This window comes from Trichomycterus rosablanca, chromosome 11 (assembly GCF_030014385.1).
Source record: "Trichomycterus rosablanca isolate fTriRos1 chromosome 11, fTriRos1.hap1, whole genome shotgun sequence".
Classification (NCBI taxonomy): Eukaryota; Metazoa; Chordata; class Actinopteri; order Siluriformes; family Trichomycteridae; genus Trichomycterus; species Trichomycterus rosablanca.
Window position 1 is genome coordinate 38,759,483 of NC_085998.1, and position 22,329 is coordinate 38,781,811.

The 22,329-nt window shown below is 42.1% G+C and overlaps 1 protein-coding gene across 1 annotated transcript; it reads right to left on the reverse strand.

Moving 5' to 3' along the window:
• Nucleotides 1-2,093: 2,093 nt before the first annotated feature.
• c5ar1 (complement C5a receptor 1) lies at nt 2,094-6,106 on the reverse strand. Its single transcript, XM_063004917.1, has 2 exons — nt 6,065-6,106; nt 2,094-4,316 (listed from the first exon to the last, which is right to left on the reverse strand). The coding sequence occupies exon 2, from the start codon at nt 4,309-4,311 to the stop codon at nt 3,250-3,252; it is 1,062 nt and encodes a 353-aa protein (XP_062860987.1). The 5' UTR covers nt 4,312-4,316; nt 6,065-6,106; the 3' UTR covers nt 2,094-3,249.
• Nucleotides 6,107-22,329: the final 16,223 nt, after the last annotated feature.

The window sequence follows — 22,329 nt, forward strand, 5'->3', positions numbered from 1 at the left end:
CACTGGAATGCTTTTCCACTCCTCCATGACGACATCACGGAGCTGGTGGATATTCGAGACTTTGCGCTCCTCCACCTTCCGCTTGAGGATGCCCCAAAGATGTTCTATTGGGTTTAGGTCTGGAGACATGCTTGGCCAGTCCATCACCTTTACCTTCAGCCTCTTCAATAAAGCAGTGGTCGTCTTAGAGGTGTGTTTGCGGTCATTATCATGCTGGAACACTGCCCTGCAACCCAGTTTCCGGAGGGAGGGGATCATGCTCTGCTTCAGTTTTTCACAGTACATATTGGAGTTCATGTGTCCCTCAATGAAATGTAACTCCCCAACACCTGCTGCACTCATGCAGCCCCAGACCATGGCATTCCCACCACCATGCTTGACTGTAGGCATGACACACTTATCTTTGTACTCCTCACCTGATTGCCGCCACACATGCTTGAGACCATCTGAACCAAACAAATTAATCTTGGTCTCATCAGACCATAGGACATGGTTCCAGTAATCCATGTCCTTTGTTGACATGTCTTCAACAAACTGTTTGCGGGCTTTCTTGTGTAGAGACTTCAGAAGAGGCTTCCTTCTGGGGTGACAGCCATGCAGACCAATTTGATGTAGTGTGCGGCGTATGGTCTGAGCACTGACAGGCTGACCCCCCACCTTTTCAATCTCTGCAGCAATGCTGACAGCACTCCTGCGCCTATTTTTTAAAGACAGCAGTTGGATGTGACGCTGAGCACATGCACTCAGCTTCTTTGGACGACCAACGCGAGGTCTGTTCTGAGTGGACCCTGCTCCTTTAAAACGCTGGATTATCTTGGCCACTGTGCTGCAGCTCAGTTTCAGGGTGTTGGCAATCTTCTTGTAGCCTTGGCCATCTTCATGTAGCGCAACAATTCGTCTTTTAAGATCCTCAGAGAGTTCTTTGCCATGAGGTGCCATGTTGGAACTTTCAGTGACCGGTATGAGAGAGTGTGAGAGCTGTACTACTAAATTGAACACACCTGCTCCCTATGCACACCTGAGACCTAGTAACACTAACAAATCACATGACATTTTGGAGGGAAAATGACAAGCAGTGCTCAATTTGGACATTTAGGGGTGTAGTCTCTTAGGGGTGTACTCACTTTTGTTGCCGGTGGTTTAGACATTAATGGCTGTATATTGAGTTATTTTGAGGGAAGAATAAATTTACACTGTTATATAAGCTGTGCACAGACTACTTTTCATTGTGTCAAAGTGTCATTTTGTCAGTGTTGTCCCATGAAAAGATATACTTAAATATCTGCAGAAATGTGAGGGGTGTACTCACTTTTGTGATACACTGTATATATGCGTAGCAGGAACATGTCAGTGGGAAGTTCATGATTTCCTCACGATTTCCTCATTATTATTTCCTCATATTTTGAAAAACAGAAATCAGTGTCACCATGTTTGGTGAGGTCAAATACCCAGTGTACAAAACAGTGAACATTTATTGCATAAAACAGGATGCCATTTCGTTGCGAGGCTTGGGCAATCGCCGAGCTCTGATATAACCAATCCTGTCTGTATGTAGACGCCCAACTGGGCTATAGCACTGCTGGGGATTGGAACCTTGGATCCCAGCGGTAGTGGGCTTGTATAATTTACCTCTGCGCCACTCGAGTGCTTTATTTAAATAATATAATAATAATGCATAAAGAAGTGCAGAATAGAAACTTCAAATGTGGTTGTAAACAGAGCTGGAGCATGCACACAACATTTCTAATCAACACCATTAATCAAACCATGAGTTATTTGTTAGTGTGGGGTAAATGTGGTAAATATGGAGTATAAATATAATGTTAAGATGTTTAAAAAGCTTTGACAGTATTTCCAGACCCTAAATAAGAAGTTTATAAAGTCTCGCATTATTATAACATTGTGTTTTTGCTATAAATTGTGTATTATTGTGTAACTCCTCAGACAGGTTGTGATAGTTCAATAAGCTGATAAACGAGAAGCCAGATACGTTAAATGTATAGGAATCATTTTTGTGTCTGCGAGAGACATTAGACATCAGGAACAGTAATTACACAACATAAAATATTAAACATGCACACAAGTTTGGTCATATTTTTATTTCGCCATCAGTTATGGCTAATTTTAAAATGTTATGATACAAATTCACTATACATACAAAATGCAAAGCCATTTCAGTATGACTTACATGAAAAATCTGAGAATATAATTTTTAAAAAATGGTATTACAGAAAAGAACAAGTACATCAGGTTTATTCTAAATCAAGGAATTAACTCTCTGGAGTTCAATATTTATGTCGCTGTATAGCTTAGCTCTGCTACCGGTCAGCTGGGCGCCCCCTAGTGGGCACAACTGGTGGTGCTTGCAGCAGACACAATTGGCCACTAGTCTGTGTAAGGACCCTGGTTAGTAGCCTGACCCGCCTGTACAGAAGTGGAAGGAAGGTGGAGGTTAGGATGTGATTGTTCATGCACGAGAATCCACTGTCGGTGGACTGTACACGCTTCTGTGGGAGCATGTGTCGGGCATATATACCCTGTTTATATACCATCAGTGTCTAAAAGGGGCACAAGATGAATTGGCTACGCTAAATTGGGAGAAAAGGGGAAAAATGCATAAATAAAATAGTAAAGAAAGTATGTTTTCAAGGTGCGAGTTCCAGTTACGTTCATTCCTGTCGTTAATCTAGTGAAACTGTTAGTACTGTTGAGATAAGAAAGTGTACATTTACTGAAAACTGGTTTGCTAACCCACAGTTTTGCACTGTGGTTAAAGCCACTTTGTGGTAATCATCAATGTGCAAAAAGTGAAAGCTGCAGAAACACACACAAAGCGGTCGCAAAATCTCGCCAGCAAACGCCGTCCTTTTACCAGAACTGTTCTGTCTCTTCCACCTCCACACCGGCCACTGACCCACGCACGACATTCGACTCCGTGGCTGCTCTAGACGCAGAGGAACGCTGGTGTCTGCAAACTGCAGCGGAACACCAGACCTATAACGCTAACTGAGGGTTTGGAGAGATTTTACTGTGATGTTTGCTGTTTCTGAGGATCATTCACACTTAAATATTGGTTCATCTGCGAATACAAGGAATCACATGATTACAGTAAAGTGTATAAACATCAAACTTGCGTCACTGCATGCAAGCGCTCTTAATTTTCCCTCTAATTGGAATTAAAAAGTGTAAATTAATTAACTTCATTTATTCTCCCAAACCTGCAGATTCCCTGAGCCAACCTCCCTGTTTCTAACACTGATCTTTGTGAGCCGTGGCCACAGTGTTCGATTCCGTCGTACTCTTGGTGTTGCCGGTCATGCTGAGTCCCCGGGCGGGCTCCTCGGAGGCGAAGTGCAGGACGCTCCGTAGCGACTTGGTCATGCTCTCCCTGAACCCACGGCCCAGGCAGACGTAGAGCAGAGGGTTCAGGCAGCTGTTGAAGTATGCCAGGCAGTGTGCCAGGACGTGTGCCAGCAGCAGGTTTGCCTTCGACTCGCTTTTGTGCATGGCCAGTTGAAACATGTCCAGAATGTGCAGTGGAATCCAGCACAGGAAGAAGCTGAGCACCACGGCGAGGATGACGCGCAAGGTCCGCGCCGACCTTTCGTTATGCCTCCTCGCCGGACTTCGGCTTGCCCTTCGGTACACCGTCCAGTGGCTGACACAGATGATGAGAAACGGCACCAGAAAACCCACGACGAAGCGAAACGTGACGATCGCCGAGGCATGTAACATGCTTTCGTACACGCCGACGCATTCTGTTTTCTTCCCTTTCTCGTGTTCCGTCATGTGGGTGAACTGGGGGATGCTGCCCAGAAGCGCAAGCACCCAGGTGCCCAGGCAGGCCCAGTTTGCCCAACGTGGATGCCTCCAGTTCTGGCACCAGGCTGGTCGGGTTACCAGGAGCCAGCGGTCCAGGCTGATTAGCACCAGCAGCAGAATGCTGCAGTACATCATCATGTAAAAAACCCCATGCAGGACCTTGCACGCCACCAATCCGAAGGGCCAGTGCTGGTCCTGGGCCAGCGGTACCATGAGCAGGGGCAGTGATAAACAGCACAGCAGGTCTGCCACAGCCAGGTTCAGGAACCACAGTGCGTTGACCGAGCGGGGCATACGGAACGCAGTCACCCAAATGACCAGGCCGTTGCCGGGGACGCCCACCAAAAAGACGATGGCGTAGCAGACCAGTGCGAACCAGTGACGCCAGCTGATCAAGGGGTTCTTATGAAAGTCTTCACAGCTTCCATCTTTGATGCAGGGACTCGCCGTGGCGTCAAACATCGAAAAATCATAATCGTCATAATCCATTATTTCTAAAAGAACACAAAGAGTGAAAGATAAACAGATTTACCAAAGTTACAATTTCTGATTTATTAGAAATGGTACAAAACACCAACAAAATTAGATTTTAGTGTTAAAAAACTGAGATTTTAGGATTCATTTGGCTCTGATGGAACACTCTAGATAGTGCTGAGTGTTTATTAATGTATGTATTATTGCTGCAGATCAGCTTAAACAACAACCAGCAATCAGCTACTGATTATTAAATATACTAACACATTAAATGCAAACTAAATAACATTATATTGCAATAAATTGTATTAATTTGATGTTTATTTATTATACAATATATAAAAATTTATTTAAACATAGTTTTGGTGAATCGTAATACAATGTAATGCAAAATTTAACCGTCAGGCCATATATGCAGAGGACATAAATTAAATAGGTGTAATATAAACGTGTGTGTGTGTGTGTGTGTTGTGAAATTGATTATACTATTTAAAAATAAATAGATTGACAATTTAAAAAGCTAAAATTCAACCTAATTAACTTGAACATATAAAAGTAAATAAAAAATGTGTGTTAGTTATCAGTCATGATATGTTTAAATATGTTTAAATATGAGAACTGTTCACATGTAAATACAACGACTGACAGATCTAAAAAGCAAGACATACAAACAGTAAAATATAACACACTAGTATCAGTACAATAATACGAATGCTTGTAACTACTGTGGCTGAGCAGTCACAAAAGCATTTCACCGCCAGTTGTACCGTGTATCACTCTGTATGTGACAAATAAACCTTGATTTGATTTGATTGATTTGATTGATTTGTCTTTTTACTGTAAAGGGAAGCAGATCAATAGTTTACTTACACGGATTTAACACACACACACACACACACACAGTTGCAAAACTAATTAAACATCCAGGACTGCCATGCAAATTTGCCCATTATTTTATCTAGATTTATTTTATTAATCCACCAGAAGAGAATCTCAAAATTAATAAATGTGTGTTTTTAGTTACTCACCAGTTGTTGCACTTTATTATGATCAGCTAATAATAAAATTACGCGGGAGTGTTGAGGTCTGACTCTCCTAATTAATACTTGAACCCCAAAAAAATAGATATTTATTTATTTATTAGGATTTTAACGTCATGTTTTACACTTTGCTTACATTCATGACATTACAGGTAGTTTCTGTGTACACAAGATTCATCAGTTCACAAGTTTCATATCAAACACAGTCATGAACAATTTAGTGTCTCCAATTTACCTCACTGGCATGTGTTTGGAAAGTGGGATAAAACCGAAGCAGCCGGAGGAAACCCACGCAGACACAGGGAGAACATGCAAACTCGGATTGCTCCACATAAGAATGGAACCAAGGATCTTCTTCCTGTGAGGCGCCAGTGCTACCCACCGAAGTGATAAACCATATTAAACAAGCTCGATAGCTGCTATGTTCCACTTGGTGTCTGAAATCATTTTCATCCAGGCGTGAGTATTTATATCTCGCTGTATAATTTGCACTCTGCACACATGTAATTACAGCCTAATCATTTCTGCAGCTCTTCTATTTCTGTAACTGAATCACTGAAAGTGTGTTAATATTATTTTAACACACACACACACACACAGTTTCAAAACTAATTAAACATCCTGCCATGCAAATTTGTCATCTACAATATCTAGATTTATTTTATTAATCCTGCAGAAGAGAAGTTCTAGAAAAATAAATGTACATGTTTAGTAATAAATGTACTCACCAGTTTAAAGTGTGGAGCAGCTGTAGATAGAAACTCTTGACAGTGTTCAGGGTTTTGGGTGGAGGTTAATGCTTGACAGTTTGCTTCATGTGCTGATAGTGGAAGGGAGTGATTGTGTAAGACCTCATCACAGCGAAAACACCATCCTGATTTTTTGGTGACGTGTGTGTAAAACGTGCATAAAAAAAGTGCAGAAAAGGCATTTTCTTTATTTACATGCTCCATGTTGGGACCATTTTTTGGATGACCTGTTGCTTTTGAAGCCACTCTTGGTAAGATGAGATGAGATGAGATGAGATAAGACTTTATTGATCCCCTTAGGGAAATGAACTTGTTACAGCAGTATGAACACAGGAAAAAAACAGAAAGAACTACAACTAAGTGAAAAATATTGCACACATAGTGTGTAGTTATTTACTTTAAAAAATATCTAAAAAATAATATAATAATAACCAACTACCGTTCCATTTTATGTTGTATTAAAGTGTATTTCTCAGTGTTTTTGAGATGGACTCCACCTTAAATTTCCTCTGGGTGTGTGTAACAAATTGATGCCCTGTCCAGGGTACATTCCTCCCCAGAGTTTTTGGGTGGCACTTGACCTGCCTTGAACCTGAATAGGGGCAGCTGTAGCCTAGTGGTTAAGGTACTGGTCCAGTATTCAGAATGTTCCTTGTTCAAGCCCCACCACTGCCAGGTTGCCACTGTTGCCACAGCAAGGCCCTTAACCCTCAACTGCTTAGACTGTATACTGTCACAGTAATGTAAGTCGCTTTGGATAAAAGCGTCTGCTAAATGCCGAGAATGTAAATTTAAAATGAAAAGGATACAGTGAGAAAGAGAATTGAATAAACGATTATCAGCGATTGCTGGCATATTTATAAAATCAGGTATTTAAAATAAATAATATGCCTTAAACTTTGTGCCAACAGTTTGAGGAAGGACCTTCCCTGTTTCATCATGACTGTACCTGTATGTGTGAAGGATCCACAAGTGTCCTGAAAAGAAACCTTGATTTTAACCTCGCTAAAGAGCTTTTAGAATGCATTGGAATGTTGACTGTGAGACAGGCCTTTTCATCCAACGTCAATGCCTCACAAACCTCACAGACATATATGACTAAATGGGCATAAATTGCCACAGTCACACTCTGTTACAGCTGTTACAGCCATAAAGGATGAGTGTTAGAACTGATATCCAACAAGCTAAAGATCAGGTGTCCACATAATTCTGGTCATGTAGTGTATTTAGTGTATAGTTTATTGTTTACTGTAATAATTAACAAATACATTTTGCATTGCTGTGGTACGTTGTGTAGGTTTATAGTAAAGACGCTGTCAAATTAGTTTGCATTGTATTTTCTGTTCATATTTTATTTAAATAATAAATTAATTAACAACCTACTCACTAATCTTCTTTATATTATATCTTATTTGTACACGTCTTGAAGGCAAATGTTTACAGTTTTAGGAAATCGTTTTGCATGTTCTTAATTTACATGTACCTTTAAAAAGCACAAGCAAAAAAAATAGAAATAAAAAATTACCCAAGACAGCGTTTTTTTTTCCAAACTGCTTGCACAAGCACAAGTGTGTTGATGTGCTGACTACATCCTGTGGTTTTCACCATGATGATTATCAGCAAAATTGCAAAAAGACGTGTTACATTTGTATATATATTTATACTGTATATACATTTTTTATCACATGATTTTTATTGGGCTATGTTTGTGCCTCTTTAAACATACGTAACTGTGGTTAGATCTTACCAGGTTTAGTTAATCAAACATAATTTGCATGTTCTTACTCTCACAGTTGTAGGTATTGTCTCTCTGATTACTGACCAATAACTATATTTTATTAGTTTTTTCCCATTTTGTCCCAATTTATTGTAGTCAGTTTGTCCTCCGCTGCTGGGGATCCCTGATTTTTTGCAGTCGAGGTGGGTATATAGCTGCTCACGCCTCCTCCGGAACCCTTTTCCACCCATGCACTCTGCACAGGCGCCTCTATCCGCCAATAAGGGTCCTTACACAGCGTTTGAAGACCCCACTCCCATATTCCGGTTATCCCTCCCTGCAGGCACTGCCAATTATGCCTGCTGGATGGTGCCCAGCTGACCGGTGGCAACGCTGAGTTTCAAACCGAGGAGTTCAAAATCTCTGCACTGGTGTGCCAGCGGAATATCCCGCTGTGCCACCTGGGCGCCCTTTATTAGGAGTTTTAACATGAGAGAAACGGGAGAGATTCATCAGCTCACAAGTTTAATATCAAACACATGGACAATTAAGTATCTCCAGTTCACCTCACTTCCATGTTTTTGGACTGTGGGAGGAAACCAGAGCACCCGGAGGAAACCATGGGGAGAACATGCAAACTCCACACAGAAAGGACCTGGACCGTTCCTCCTGGGGATCGAACCCAGGACCTTCTTGACGTGAGTGAATGAATGTCAAATGCTGTATTTAATTGTACACTTGTGTTTATCCTGTTACCATATTTTAGGGTTAGTTGATTTAGTAAGAACAGGTACGGTGACAAATGCACTATTAAAATCCACACTTAATTATATTTGTATTAATAGTGCAATAACAAAAATGAGAATAGTTGGGATTTGCTTTTACAATCTGCGTTTTTATGGGAAATGACTAAGCTGAGCTAGTCCGGAATCTTCCAGCAAAAAATAGAAAGCCTGCAAAAGAGGAACAGTCAGTACAGATGACAATAAAAACGCTTGCTTAATACAAAAATTACCCAGTTTCACTCGGTGCCGTGCTAAACAATGGACTGTATCTGTGGAGATGGTGACAGATGGTGACAGATCGAAATGTAATCACTACAGTGGAAAAATGTGAAATGCAACACACACGGCATTGCTCTTCCATAGTATCATATATGCGCCAAAATCACTGTGCAAAAACACGATGAATTGCATACAGTCGACTGGCACAGCTTTATTGCTTTCAGGCATGCTGTGCTTCAAACGCATGACTTATAGAAATGCAATGCAGACAAGATCTTAAAGAGTTTAAATCGGACCGACGTGCTGAAGACGTGCCAAAGTGAGAAGTAAAAGATCCATTGCATGGATTTAACGTCGTTCTACATCTTGAAAGTGAAGCAATACGTGTAGGTTTGCATTTATAATAATAAAATGCTGAATTTGTCGGGATTAATACGAATCAGCTTGAAATGCGGACGACTGGCAGCTGTACTACGATTTACTGGGGCTGAAACAAAACATACAGGGATTGTATTTCATTCCCCATCGTTTATCTCATCAACAGTATGGCTGAATTATTGAATTAATCAATGGACAGTGTTAGCTCATGTCCATGAATGAATGGATGAATAAGCTCTGATGAATGGAATAATAAATGTAGAATTAATTTAATAGCAGAGTGAGACGACATTTGCGTTATTGATCAGTATGGATGAATATGTAAGGTTGCACTGACATTTTGGTCCAGAGCTGTATGATAGGAAAAGATTAATGGATGTAGAGATGGTTGGAAAACTTGGTAGAATAACCAGCCTTGTTGGAGGACTAGTTAACCCATCAACGGACCGAAAATTCCCACCAGTGCTAGAAAATAGATGGAGAGGTGAGTGGTTTGTTGATTGGTTCATTTTCTCTATTTTCTCCCTTTTTTATTATCGCCGATTCGTCTTCCTCTGCTGGCGGCCCCGATGGCGTACGAGGAGGGTATATTCTCCTAACACGCTCCACCAACCCCTTCTTATTCGCCCGTACTGAGGCCAGTCTTGCACATGGAGAGTCACGCGCTGATCTCCTCGTTCCTCCACTTCTGTACAGGTGCCTCGGACTACTAACCAGGGTCCTTACACAGCCTCGAAGACCCCGCCCACTTTTAGCCCTCCTGTTGGTCCATTCTAGATGCCACAGGCTTTATGTGTTTTGGCTTCAATGGGTCTCGTGGCTTGTCTTTTCCCAGACCACTGTACAGTGTTACTGTACTTACAATGTTTGCCATGAGCGACCCTATAGCTGTTCCGTAGCTTATATGCTTCAACCCAGTCATCCCATAGTAATGATTTGGCTTTTAAAAAGGTCACTCCGATTTTAAGGCCTGCCCACATTTATCTTCGATCCCTGACTGGAACATGCACACTTTTGGGTGGTCGTAATGTTTTGGCTCATTGCTGTATACACAGTTGTTCCATTTCAGTCTCTTCTTAATGATGCCATGATTCAATTATCATCTTAACCAAGTCTTACTTAATTATCATTAGTATTATTATTTGCAATAGAACAAGATGGTTGGCAAAAACAGTGCTAGGATTTACTGGAAAGTAACCATGACCAAAAACAAGGTACCAGGTTCCTTCCATCCTTGAACTCGGCGGTTCATATGAACATGGTCAAGTAGCAGAGAGCAAAAAAAGTGCTCTCCACTGACCGGGATGATTGCTGACTTACTTAACAACCATAGGTGACTGTAAATCTGCTCCAAAGCTCCAAAGAACAGGTCTCCAAATGTCTTGTGAAGTCCATGTTGGTGGGTCTGAGCTGTCTGGTCCTGATGTTTCGGCTCATCAGTATAGACGGATGGATGGATTCGAGTACAGACAGACAGACGGACCAGTTTGAGCCTTGAGTTTGAGCAACTAGAATCCAAAGAGCCCAAGATGTTAACGCTGTGTGCTAGCTTGGTAAATAAATGATTAGGTTATTTATATTATAGACTATAATTAGGATAGTATAACAGCATCTTATCTGCATGCACATGTCAAGTATAAAATACACACACAACTGAAAACACACAGCTTTTATTTTTATTTTGTTTCTAAATTCAGTCCAGTGTTACTCAATTCTCTTTAAGAGATCCCTTGTTTGGTGATGAAATTCTTCTCTCTAGTCTGGAAACACCAGTGTTGTGAGTCCCGGGTGTTTAATTCAGCACAGGAGCACTCTCAGGTGGAAGAGTCGGGGTTTCATCTCGGTAATCATCCGGCTGAAGATCTGTAGCATAAAAATAATAACATTAATAATAATAATAATAATAACACAAACCCTGTGTTGGCTGTTTTAGTTTAGGATGGATGATATTGCTTCAGGAGATCAGTAGAACAGGAAGGAACTACATTTTTAGGTGCTTTCAACATCACACCATGATTTGATGGTCACTTTGCATATTTAATCAATAGAACACAAGAATTTCTGCATTAATGTTGGATCTTGTGGTGCAGAAGATCTAAAAATGAGTGCAAATTTTAGCAGCGCTCAGGAACTAAATATTTTTGACACTATTTTCAGTTGCAGAAATCGCAGTGTGTATGTAAACCTTAACCTTAAACCAGTGGGTCTGAATTACTAGGGGGCCTGAGTGAGCCAATGGGTGAATAATGATGAATGGATTAATAAATGTAGAATTAATTTAACAGCAGAGTGAAGCAGGTCTGTTGTGAGAGGATTGGTAGATGACGTATTTGGTGCAACCTGGCATCCATGGATGGGTAAACGGGTAAAAATCCCAATAAAGTGCCAATCAAAAGGTTAAAAATAGCTGCAGGGAGGAGACACGTCAGTAGACGACATTTGCGTTATTGATCAGTATGGATGAATATGTAGGGAGTTCCCCCGTGTGCTGGCAGAAAGGTTGCATTGACATTTTGGTCCAGAGCCTAAAATAGAAAAAGGTTAATGGATGTAGAGATGGTTGGACTGGTTAACCCATCAATGGACCCAAACTTCCCACCAGTTCTATAAAATAGATGGAGAGGTGAACGGTTTATTGGTTGGTTCATTTTCTCTATTTTTCTCCCTATTTAATCATCGCCGATTCGGCTTCCACTGCTGGAGACCCCAATGGCATATGAGGAGGGTATATTCTCCTGACACGCCCTCCCTCCGCTCCACCGTGCCCTTCTTTTTCGCCCATACTGAGGCCGGTCTTGCACATGGAGAGTCACGCACTGATCGCCACGTTCCTCCACTTCTGTACAAGCACCTCAGGCTACTAACCAGGGTCCTTACCTGGCATCAAAGACCGCACCCATTTTTTAGTCCCGTCTTTCAGTCCCACCCAGCAGACCAGTGGCTGATTTTGCCAATTGTTTCTGTGAGTGTTTCAGTATTTACTTGTTGTTGTTTCCAGCTAACCCTACTATATTATAAAACCTTGATGTACCTGGAAGGGCAGACGCTCTTCTTTTCTCTGCAGCGGTATTTCATGCAGGGATAAATCCAGACTCCTTGCATCATTCATGCATCTGTCAAAAAAGAGAAAAGAAGCGGCTAATTATGTCTTATGTAGGACAAATCAGACGATTCTGGTTCGAATCCTGAGCCACTGTAGGGTGCTTGAGCCAGGCCCTTTATCCTTTTGGCTCCAGGGGGCTCCAGGGGGAAAAAGCATTTAATGGTACTGTACATTTACATATACCAATCAGCCATAACATTAAAACCACCTCCTTGTTTTTACACTCACTGTCCATTTTATCAGCTCCACTTACCATATAGAAGCACTTTGTAGTTCTACAATTACTGAGAATTAGTCCTTCTGTTTCTCTACATGCTTTGTTACCCCCTTTTACCCTGTTCTTCAATGGTCAGGACCCCTACAGGACCCCCACAGAGCAGGTATTATTTAGGTGGTGGATGATTCTCAGCACTGCAGTGACACTGACATGGTGGTGGTGTGTTAGTGTGTGTTGTGCTGGTATGAGTGGATCAGACACAGCAGCGCTGCTGGAGTTTTTAAATACCGTGTCCACTCACTGTCCACTCTATTAGCCACTCCTACCTAGTTGGTCCACCTTGTAGATGTAAAGTCAGAGACGATCGCTCATCTATTGCTGCTGTTTGAGTCGCTCATCTTCTAGACCTTCATCAGTGGTCACAGGACGCTGCCCACGGGGCGCTGTTGACTGGATGTTTTGGTTGGTGGACTATTCTCTGTCCAGCAGTGACAGTGAGGTGTTTAAAAACTCCATCAGCGCTGCTCTGTTTAATCATAAACACAGTTTAATCATGTGCTCATACCAGCACAACACACACTAACACACCGCCACCATGTCAGTGTCACTGCAGTGCTGAGAATCATCCACCACCTAAATAATACCTGCTCTGTGGTGGTCCTGTGGGGGTCCTGACCATTGAAGAACAGCATGAAAGGGGGGTAACAAAGCATGCAGAGAAACAGATGGACTACAGTCAGTAATTGTAGAACTACAAAGTGCTTCTATATGGTAAGTGGAGCTGATAAAATGGACAGTGAGTGTAGAAACAAGTGTAGAAAGGTTTTAATGTTATGGCTCATCAGTGTAAGTATATATATGACTGATAACAATAACAAAAACATATATTTATGCCCTGGGGGGCACTTCTCCTCCTCTTGGAAGGCTTTTATAGGGTTTTAAAATGTGTCTGCAGGAATTTTTGCCTCTTTGGTCAACACAGTAGTTGTGTGGTTGTATTTATCACCACAGATCACACACACACTCTAAATCATTCATTATTCATAACAATGTGCAACTTTTTCCCCATGTAATTATTACAATGTGCAATGTGCAATATGTGCAATATTTTTTCCCATGTGCAATTATTATTTGTAATTATTTGTAAATATTTAGGAGTTTTTTCTGACTTTTTATTATTATTATTGTTATACACTGTACTTTTTATTGTCTATTTTTTGTACTGAGTGCTTTACTGTCCCTTCGCTGCTGCAACACTGTGAATTTCCCCACTGTGGGACTAATAAAGGATTATCTTATCTTATCTTATGGTCTAGCTTTGTGCATGTCACCCTGGAACAAAGCCACAAACAAAGCTAAAATTAAAATTTTATTTATTTATAAAGATTGTCCGCATACTTTTAGCTGTATAGCGCACTTTCATGATGGATTTTACTACATTATGCAGGAAATGCTTCATTTTTTCCCCTTTTCTGTCTTCTGCTTTCACTTTTCCGGTTTGTCTTATCTAATCTACGCTCACGAGCGTTTCAGAACTGTTTCCACATCTAACTGATTTATGCTGCAGTTACGCAACTTTTCCTCTTCAGCAGGGCAGCTCCCAGCGAGCGGGTCTGCAGAAACTCATTTTCCACCTAGAGCACTACGCTCGGGTTCTACACCTATGTGGTTCCTAAACGCTGGCATGAACTGACCTGATGAGAATGTATTTATTATTTAAGTACAGACCACAGTCGAATAAAGACCTAAATGTGGTCTTGAGTGACCCTAAATACAGAGAATACGTTGGTTTGGAATCGTTATCATTCTGAGACCTAAGGTCAGGGTTTCGGGGTTAGCTGCAGGATGGATGGAAACTTTATATCTTTACCAAACCTGAAAGTGCAAAACCATTTAATCATTTGAACAGAAAAACGATAACATCAGTTAACTTTAGATATAAACACTGGCTCTAGCTAAATATTGCCTTAAAAGTATCACCCCACCCACCACTTCCTTTCTGATAATATTTGTCACATTACACAGTCTTCAATACTCGACTGCAACCCAAGGACTTCTGATAACTGATGCCACTTTTTTTACATTCCACTGATGCGCCGCAGCTTTCACATCATCACATGAAAATCTTCTTCCCCTTAAAGCTTCTGATGAATCATTCAACTCAAATACCTTTCCAAAATCTGTTAATAAAGTATGAGATTTCATTTAAAAGCTCAATCCAAACAAACACAATATATATATATATATATATATAAATATATATATGTATATATATATATATATATATATATATATATATATATATATATATATTTATGTTTATAAAGGATATTCAGAGCAGTGGGTGTCCAAACCCCTAGGCTTGTGGCTAAGATTTGGGATCTGGTGTTAGAGATTTGGGGTTAGGGTTTGGGGTAAGGTTTGGGTTAGGATTTAGGGTTAGGGTTTGGGGTTAGGGTTTAGGTTAGGGTTAGGGTTTAGGTTAGGGTTAGAGTTTTGAGCATCCAAAAAGGTGGAAATCAGACGGAGCTAAATCCGGACTTTAAGCGCCTCTCGGTCTCTTAGACACGACCGATTCCTCCTCCTCGTGCACATGGGTCTGAGATTCCAGCACTGAAATGCAGGCTCAGTAATCCAAACTAAAGTCTATTATGAGCTCACCGTGCTGCTCACACACACACACACACACACACACACAGACACACACACACACACACAAGCCCACGGACTCGGGCACCCTACACATTCACTCATTAAGGGATTTGAGACGCAACAACTGACAGCGCACATACAGTTATCCATTCATTCATGTGTAAAAGTAAAGCTTGTAAACGTGACCTGCACATCCAAGCAACGGTACTGGACTAGTAATCAGAAGGTTTCCAGTTCAAGCCCAGCCTGTTCAAGGCTGCCAAGTAGCCAGTGTTAGGCCCCTGAGCAATGCCCTTAACCCTCAACTGCTGAAACTGCATTAGAGTCATAATTGTAAGTCACTTCGGATCAAAGCATAAACAGTTGTAGCCTATCGGTTAGTAGTAAACGGAAGGTTAGAACATGGTGACACTGTCCACAGTCTAGTAAGCTTTACATCTATAGAATTCCTGCTGTTGTGTTTATCTAGTCCATGTGATCAACCGCTTTAACCTGGTCAGGGTTGCTGAGGGTCTGGTCTCATGAAGAAACACAACGAACGAAGCAGGGATACCCTGGACAGGACGCAGGACGCCAATCCATCACAGTGCTCCACCCATCCCCCCTTAGACATAGCCAATCATGTCTGTGTAGATGCCTGGTCGATAGCACCACTGAGATTCAAACCTGGGTCTCCACCTGACTGCTGAAACAAACTTTAATCAAGCTCAAACTCAAGGTTGCAATATTTTGGACAAAATTTATTTATTTAAAATAAAGTTTTTATCATTTAGCAGAAACCGTTGAGTTACAGGTAACTCCAAATGTTTGTTGCACATGCATTAGCGTAATCTTATTACTATAAAATATACAAATATACAAAATACTATGAAGTCTTTCTTGGTTTGAAGGCATTTTGCTGGTCTCTTACCTTTGTATGCAGATACCTGGATTGCTTTGGTGTTCCATGGATGGAGCAGTTTCCTCTGATTTATATAATAAAATAATGTTAACGTTGCCCGGTGCAGGAGCACCACGTAATGATGGGCAGGTGGAGAATAAAGCTGAGATGTGAGGGTCAGCTGTGAGATCAGTGTCCGATGGGGTGTGGTCACGATATTCCTGTTGTACAATCCCGAAACAGGACAAGCGGTCTGTTCTTCTTCACGCTAACAAGCCCTGAAACTTCATTTTCCGTCCATCCATCTCTCGACCTGCACGCTCCCCGTTTCACACTTCCTGTGCTCCTGAAGGACTTTGTGGAGGAGAGAAGATCTGGATTAGTGTCCGTGTTGATTAGCTGTATGGAAAGCTGTTGACGTCAGAGCGGCAGGGCAGCCGTGCTGGCACCGTGGGGCAGGGGTCAGAGAGAGAGAGAGAGTCAGAGAGGTTTTATTGTCATTTCAGCTACATACAAGTACATATTGAAATGAAACAGCGTTCCTCTAGGATCACGGTGTAACACGGTACAAAAAGTGCAAGACAATACAAAACACTGTAAATACAACAATAAATACAAAAAAATCCTATAATAAATAACTACAAAAGATATTCCTAATTATCCCTAATCTAAACAAGTAATTAGAAGACAGGACTAAAGACAAGTGTTAGTACATGATGGTGAATAGATGGTACAATGGTTCATGAGGTAGTGACATGTTGTACATTAGCAGCGTAAAATTGGCAATGCCGATAAGGTGCCTAAAAAGTAAATAAGGTGCAGAAATACAAGTAAGGTGCAGAAATTACTTGTGCAGTTCCAGGAGGTGTGCAAAAAATGCAAGTAACATAATCAATACAGTTCAGTGTGTGGCAGCAGAAAATTTCCGGAGGAAATTGTTATAGTACTGAATTGAGGAGTCTGATTGCCTGAGGGATAAAACTGTTACACAGTCTGGTTGTGTTAGTCCGGATGCTGCGGTATCGTCTCCCAGACGGGAGCAGAGTAAAAAGTCCATGTGATGGATGGGTTGGATCGTCCACAATGCTTAGAGCTTTGCGGATGCAGCGGGTGTTAAAAATGTCCGTGAGAGACATGAGAGGGGTGTTTAACCTGTGGGGTGAGAGGAGCGATCGTGATGCCATGCTGTAATCCTGAGAGGCTTTTTTTGTGTCCTGTAAGCTCTCACGTGCCGGAGACACTCGGAAAGTGTGTGTCAGTGATGATAATAGGTCACACAGATACAGGATGTGATGTTCTCAGCAGAGCTCAGTAAATATACTGTATATGTATTTATGTTTATATACATTTCAAGTGGCTTTGGGGTAAACCTCCATGTCCTTGAGAGGCGCAGCCTGAGAGTAGACTTAATTCACATTAAACATCGTTAAAGAGACCTGAAAAAGACAGATTTGCTATGAAGAATGGGATAAACTGCCCAAATCCAGGTTTGAACAGCTTGTGGAGACGTTTCTAAGAAAACTTGCATCTCTAACTGGTATCATTGAATAAACTGTATAAATACGATTTGTAAACAAGATTTGAGTATTTGATTTTTAATTTATTAACTTTAAAAACGTGCACTAGGCACACTACCATGAAGCAGGAGAGGGCCTTTCCCAAACTATTGCGCCCCTTTTAATGAATGTTGGAGACTTCAGGTCCTCTGGAGTACATTAGGGAGGGATGTGAGGGGATCCTGTGTGGCACCTGTTGCTGACTGTAATATCAGTAGTGACCACAAGGCGGCGCCTGGAGTGCAGCTCCTACAGCATTGTGTAAATAAATACAGCAGGACTGTGAGTGAAGAGAACTTGGAACATCTAGTAATCAGCACCCGTGATTTTATGTCTTGTTTATGGTTAGTATTGGATCCAGCCTGGTTGGGGTCGCTGTGTATACACGGATCTGTGCATGAAGAGGCAAAGTGAGTGAGTTTAATGTTATTAAATCTGCTAGAATAACAGAAATGCGCTTTAACACTGATGATGAGTCTGAGCTGATGCGTGAGAGAGCTCGGGTAAATTTAGCTGTGTGTGTGTGTGTGTGTGTGTGTGTGTGTGTGTGTGTGTGTTCTGGTTCTTGTAACAGTGGTGTTGCACTGATCAGTTTAGATTATATCCATAATATTCCACCACACAGTCTGAAGTATTTAACATCGTTTTGTTCTATGTGTGCACACAGTGGCTTTTTACTTTGAATTCATAAATCTGATATAGTAATGATGTATTTGTAAGCATAAACAAGGCTACTGTGTTTAAAACTTATAAAAGAAAAAGCTTTCAGCAACTACAAATTAATAATTTCATGCATTTAGTTGCAAAGCTGCTGTTTGCACTTTCGGCTGTAGGCGACTACGATAAGAATTCAGTAGCTGTCACAACACTGTGGCTCGTTCTTTTGTGCAAATTATCTTTAGTTTCCCTGGAAAAGTTTGCACAATCCCAAGGTTGCATGCACAATCCCAAGAACATCACACCAGCAGTGAAGTATGATGGTGGAAGCATCATGAAATGAGGCTGCTTCTCTGCAAACTACACTGGGGCGTCACAGATGCAGCAACAAATGTTATCGGTTCATATTGGGGGAAGAAATCTTCTAACTGAGTGAAAAACTGAATTAGAACTGAAAATGTTATTTGAATAAGATAATATTTGCCCACTGTGCAATCTCAGAGTGTCGTCAGTACTGAGAATCACACGAATCATGTGTCAGTACTGATGTTACATGTAAGTAAGCGCTGATAAACGTACATACAGAAATGTCGAGTGTTTTATCCTATGTATTAAAAATACCAGTCTGTGTTTGATCCATCACTTCACAAGTTCACATGATATGCAAACCGCTTTGCGCTTGCTGTGCATTTGATTATCTTGCTGCTATGCTAAATTGTGCAGATTTGCTGCTTTGCTGCTCTGTTTTTACAGCTTGCCACTAGTTGAACTTAACTTTGACCGGTATCATTAGAGCTTATATTCGGAGTGCTAGTGGAATATCCCGCTGTGCCACCTATCTGCCAAGCTAAGATTTATCTCTCCTCTGTGTGTTTGTGGGGGGGGTTGTGGACAGGTATGTGTACCTGTCTTCATGAACAGGACTGCCTACAACAGGTGATTGTTAGAGGAGTATGGGGGTGTATTACTCTCTTGCCCATCTCCACCCTCTCTCGGATTTGCTCCCTCTCACTTTCAGCATAGTTAAAGATTTACCAAAGACCCCATGTGCAAAGCGCCCTGTGTGTGTAAGTGTGTGTGTGTAAGTGTGTGTGTGTGTGTGTGTGCATTCCTGAAATTGCTGAGCTGTAACCTTGTGATCGACCAGGTGCGCCAGCCGGGCTAGATGCACCATAAATGTGAGCCAACCGGTGCTGGCATCTCAAGCTCGTGAGTTCAAATCTCAGACAATGAATGGCTCATCCAAATCATCATAGAACACACAGTTTAGTCATGGGGGAGGCATGGGCGCCGTTTGTACTCCTGCAGTACAAAAGCCCAGAGCCCTGGCACAGACCTGGCACAGACCTGGCACAGACCTGGCACTATTCATACAGATAAATGTGCCGACTGCAGCGAGCTTTTCTCTGCTCGTATCTTAGCAATGACTGCCCTGGAATGCAGACTAATGAGCGAGGGAAGGTGGAACTGCGCTCCCGTTCACGCCTCCGCGCTCCGTGCTCGCTCTTCTCTAGCTTCTTATTGGTTGGCTGCACAATGGGGACCAAAACATTCCTGGTTGTGAAAGTTGAGACACTCCGGTTTGTCCTGAAGTGGGTCATGGTCGTTGCCCTGAATACTGGAAACGACCTCGAGGACGAAAGAATGTCTGTTTTTAATCATTACGTTTCGATGATGACCAGTCTGACTGTACCAGCATAGGTGAGGTCAAAAGTTTACATACACCTGTAAATGACGTGCCAGTCTTGGTATTTCAATTGTTTCTGTTCTTTAATTTGATTAAACTTTGCAGCATGTCCTCTCTATTTGATTTCATCGTTATGATTAGCTGTAGCTGCCTCTGTGCCCATATAAATAGAATTTTACTGCACCATCATCACTCAGAATTAAGGCGCCTCAGTAGGAGCATTTTAAGGGCACCGTGGCTAAGTGGGTAGCACTGTCGCCTCACAGCAAGAAGGTCTTGGGTTCGATCCCCAGTTTGCATGTTCTCCCCGTGTCTGCATGGGTTTCCTGCGGGTGCTCCGGTTTCCTCCCACAGTCTAAAAACATGCAGCCAGGCTAATTGGAGACACTGAATTGTCCTGTAGGTACCCGGCCGCTAGGATGCATAAACCAGTGCATTGTAGTGCCGGTCCCAAGCCCGGATAAATAGGGAGGGTCGTGTCAGGAAGGGCATCCGGCGTAAAAACTGTGCCAAATCAATAATGCGGATCACGATCCGCCGGCGACACCTAATGGGAAGAAGCCGAGGAAATTGAGTAGGAGCATTTTAAGGGATGTAAGAATTTAGACATACCCTCTTCTCGGGAGTGTATGATGATGGGAAATGCGTCTGTGTGGAGAGAGAGAGATTTTCAGACTTTCAAAGAACTTTCAGCTTTTAAGGATTTAATTAAAGGCGTATTTAATGATAGATGTAATTGCTTTATTTGATGTGTTGCGTGATGTTTCTCTCTTTGATTTCTTTTCCCTTCGTCCCTCTTCTTCGTTCCACATGTTCTCCTTGGCACATGCCAGGCTGTCACTGTAAATAAGAACATGTTATAAATGTCTCGCCTGGTTAAAGGACAGGATCAGTGATGCGGGAATTCATTCCACCTTCTGCAAGATCAGTTTCAGCTGCTCCAGCGTCTCCAGCATCTCATTATTTTTTATTTAATGTCTGATCGTACAGCTGTGCTGCAGACTCTCAGCTTTACGCGCTCGCTGGTTCACATCTGCGTGTGTAAAACGTGATGAAAACGTGAGCGGCCTTTAATGAATTCTCGCCCGTCTAATGATTTAACTCATCACACATTAACGGCTTTAACTAACGCTGGGAATCGTTCTGCAAATTCTCGAGACTCAAACTGCCGACGTTCCACCGAGGTTAAATATGAAATATCACACTTACAGCGGGATTTATCTACCGATTCATTTATTCATTCATTCATTTTCTTATTCGCTTATCCAATCAGGGCCGCAGGGGGTGCTGGAGCCTATTCCAGCTTTTCAATGGGCGCAAGGCACACAGTAACACCCTTGATGGGACTCCAGTCCATCACAGGGCAGACACACACACACACACACACACACACATTTACCTATAGGGCAATTCAGTGTCTCCAATTAACCTGGCTGCATGTTTTTGGACTGTGGTAGGAAACCGGAGAACATGCAAACTCCGCACAGAAAGGACCCGGACCGCCCCGCCTGGGGATCGAACCCAGGACCTTCTTGCTGTGAGGCGACAGTGCTACCCACTAAGCCACCGTGCCACCCTTCTACCAATTTAGTCATGTCCAAATCCCAAACTGTGAATCCACTGCCTCTTTCACATCCCCAGTCTGATCAAAAAGAGCCGGATCACCAAAATCCAAAACACGTGTCCAGTCTGCGGCCGCTTCTCATCACATGCCCGTGTTGGCTTCCCACAAAGACCCGTATCACGTACGGAGAGCCACGCCAGGCTCCGTGTTTGAATTTTCGTGCCAGGAGCGGCGTAAAGTCACCGACAGCAATGTGAAGGACAAACACTGATTCACAAACATCAACAAACACTGATTTCTGAACCCTCGACAGTTAAAACTAAAATTTTCATGCTCATACACAAACATATACGTTTTAAAAACATTTCAAAATAGATTTTACATTCACTTTAGGACTGTATTATATTTTTTTGGATCAATGAACCACCTAATATGCCACCAAAGCGGCTCTGACCTGCTGAGACACAAACTCTGGACGTTTCCAGCAGGTCCTGTTTCCAGCAGGTCTGTAGGTTGAGAGCTGGTTGTTCTGGTTGTTTCGTTGGTAAAGAAAGGCACCTTAACGGACCACCTTAAGAGTTTTTTGTCTGGCAAAATTGGGAATCCAGGCAAGAAGAGCCTTGGCCAGGGAGGGAAAAACCTGATGGACCTGTTGGATGGACAACCATCTCTGCAGCACTTCATAATCCAGGCCTTTATGTTTAGAAAACAATGTATGATGACCATGGTTCTGGAAGGTGGCTCAGATGGTTCTCAGAGGCTATTCTCACTGGTATTAATTGTGTATAAAATAAATCCCTTTTCTCCTCAGGGTCATGTCAGGTCACTG

Excerpts from the sequence above, each read along its gene's own strand:
- c5ar1 (XM_063004917.1), bottom strand. The coding sequence starts at position 4,311 with ATGGATTATGACGATTATGATTTTTCGATGTTTGACGCCACGGCGAGT.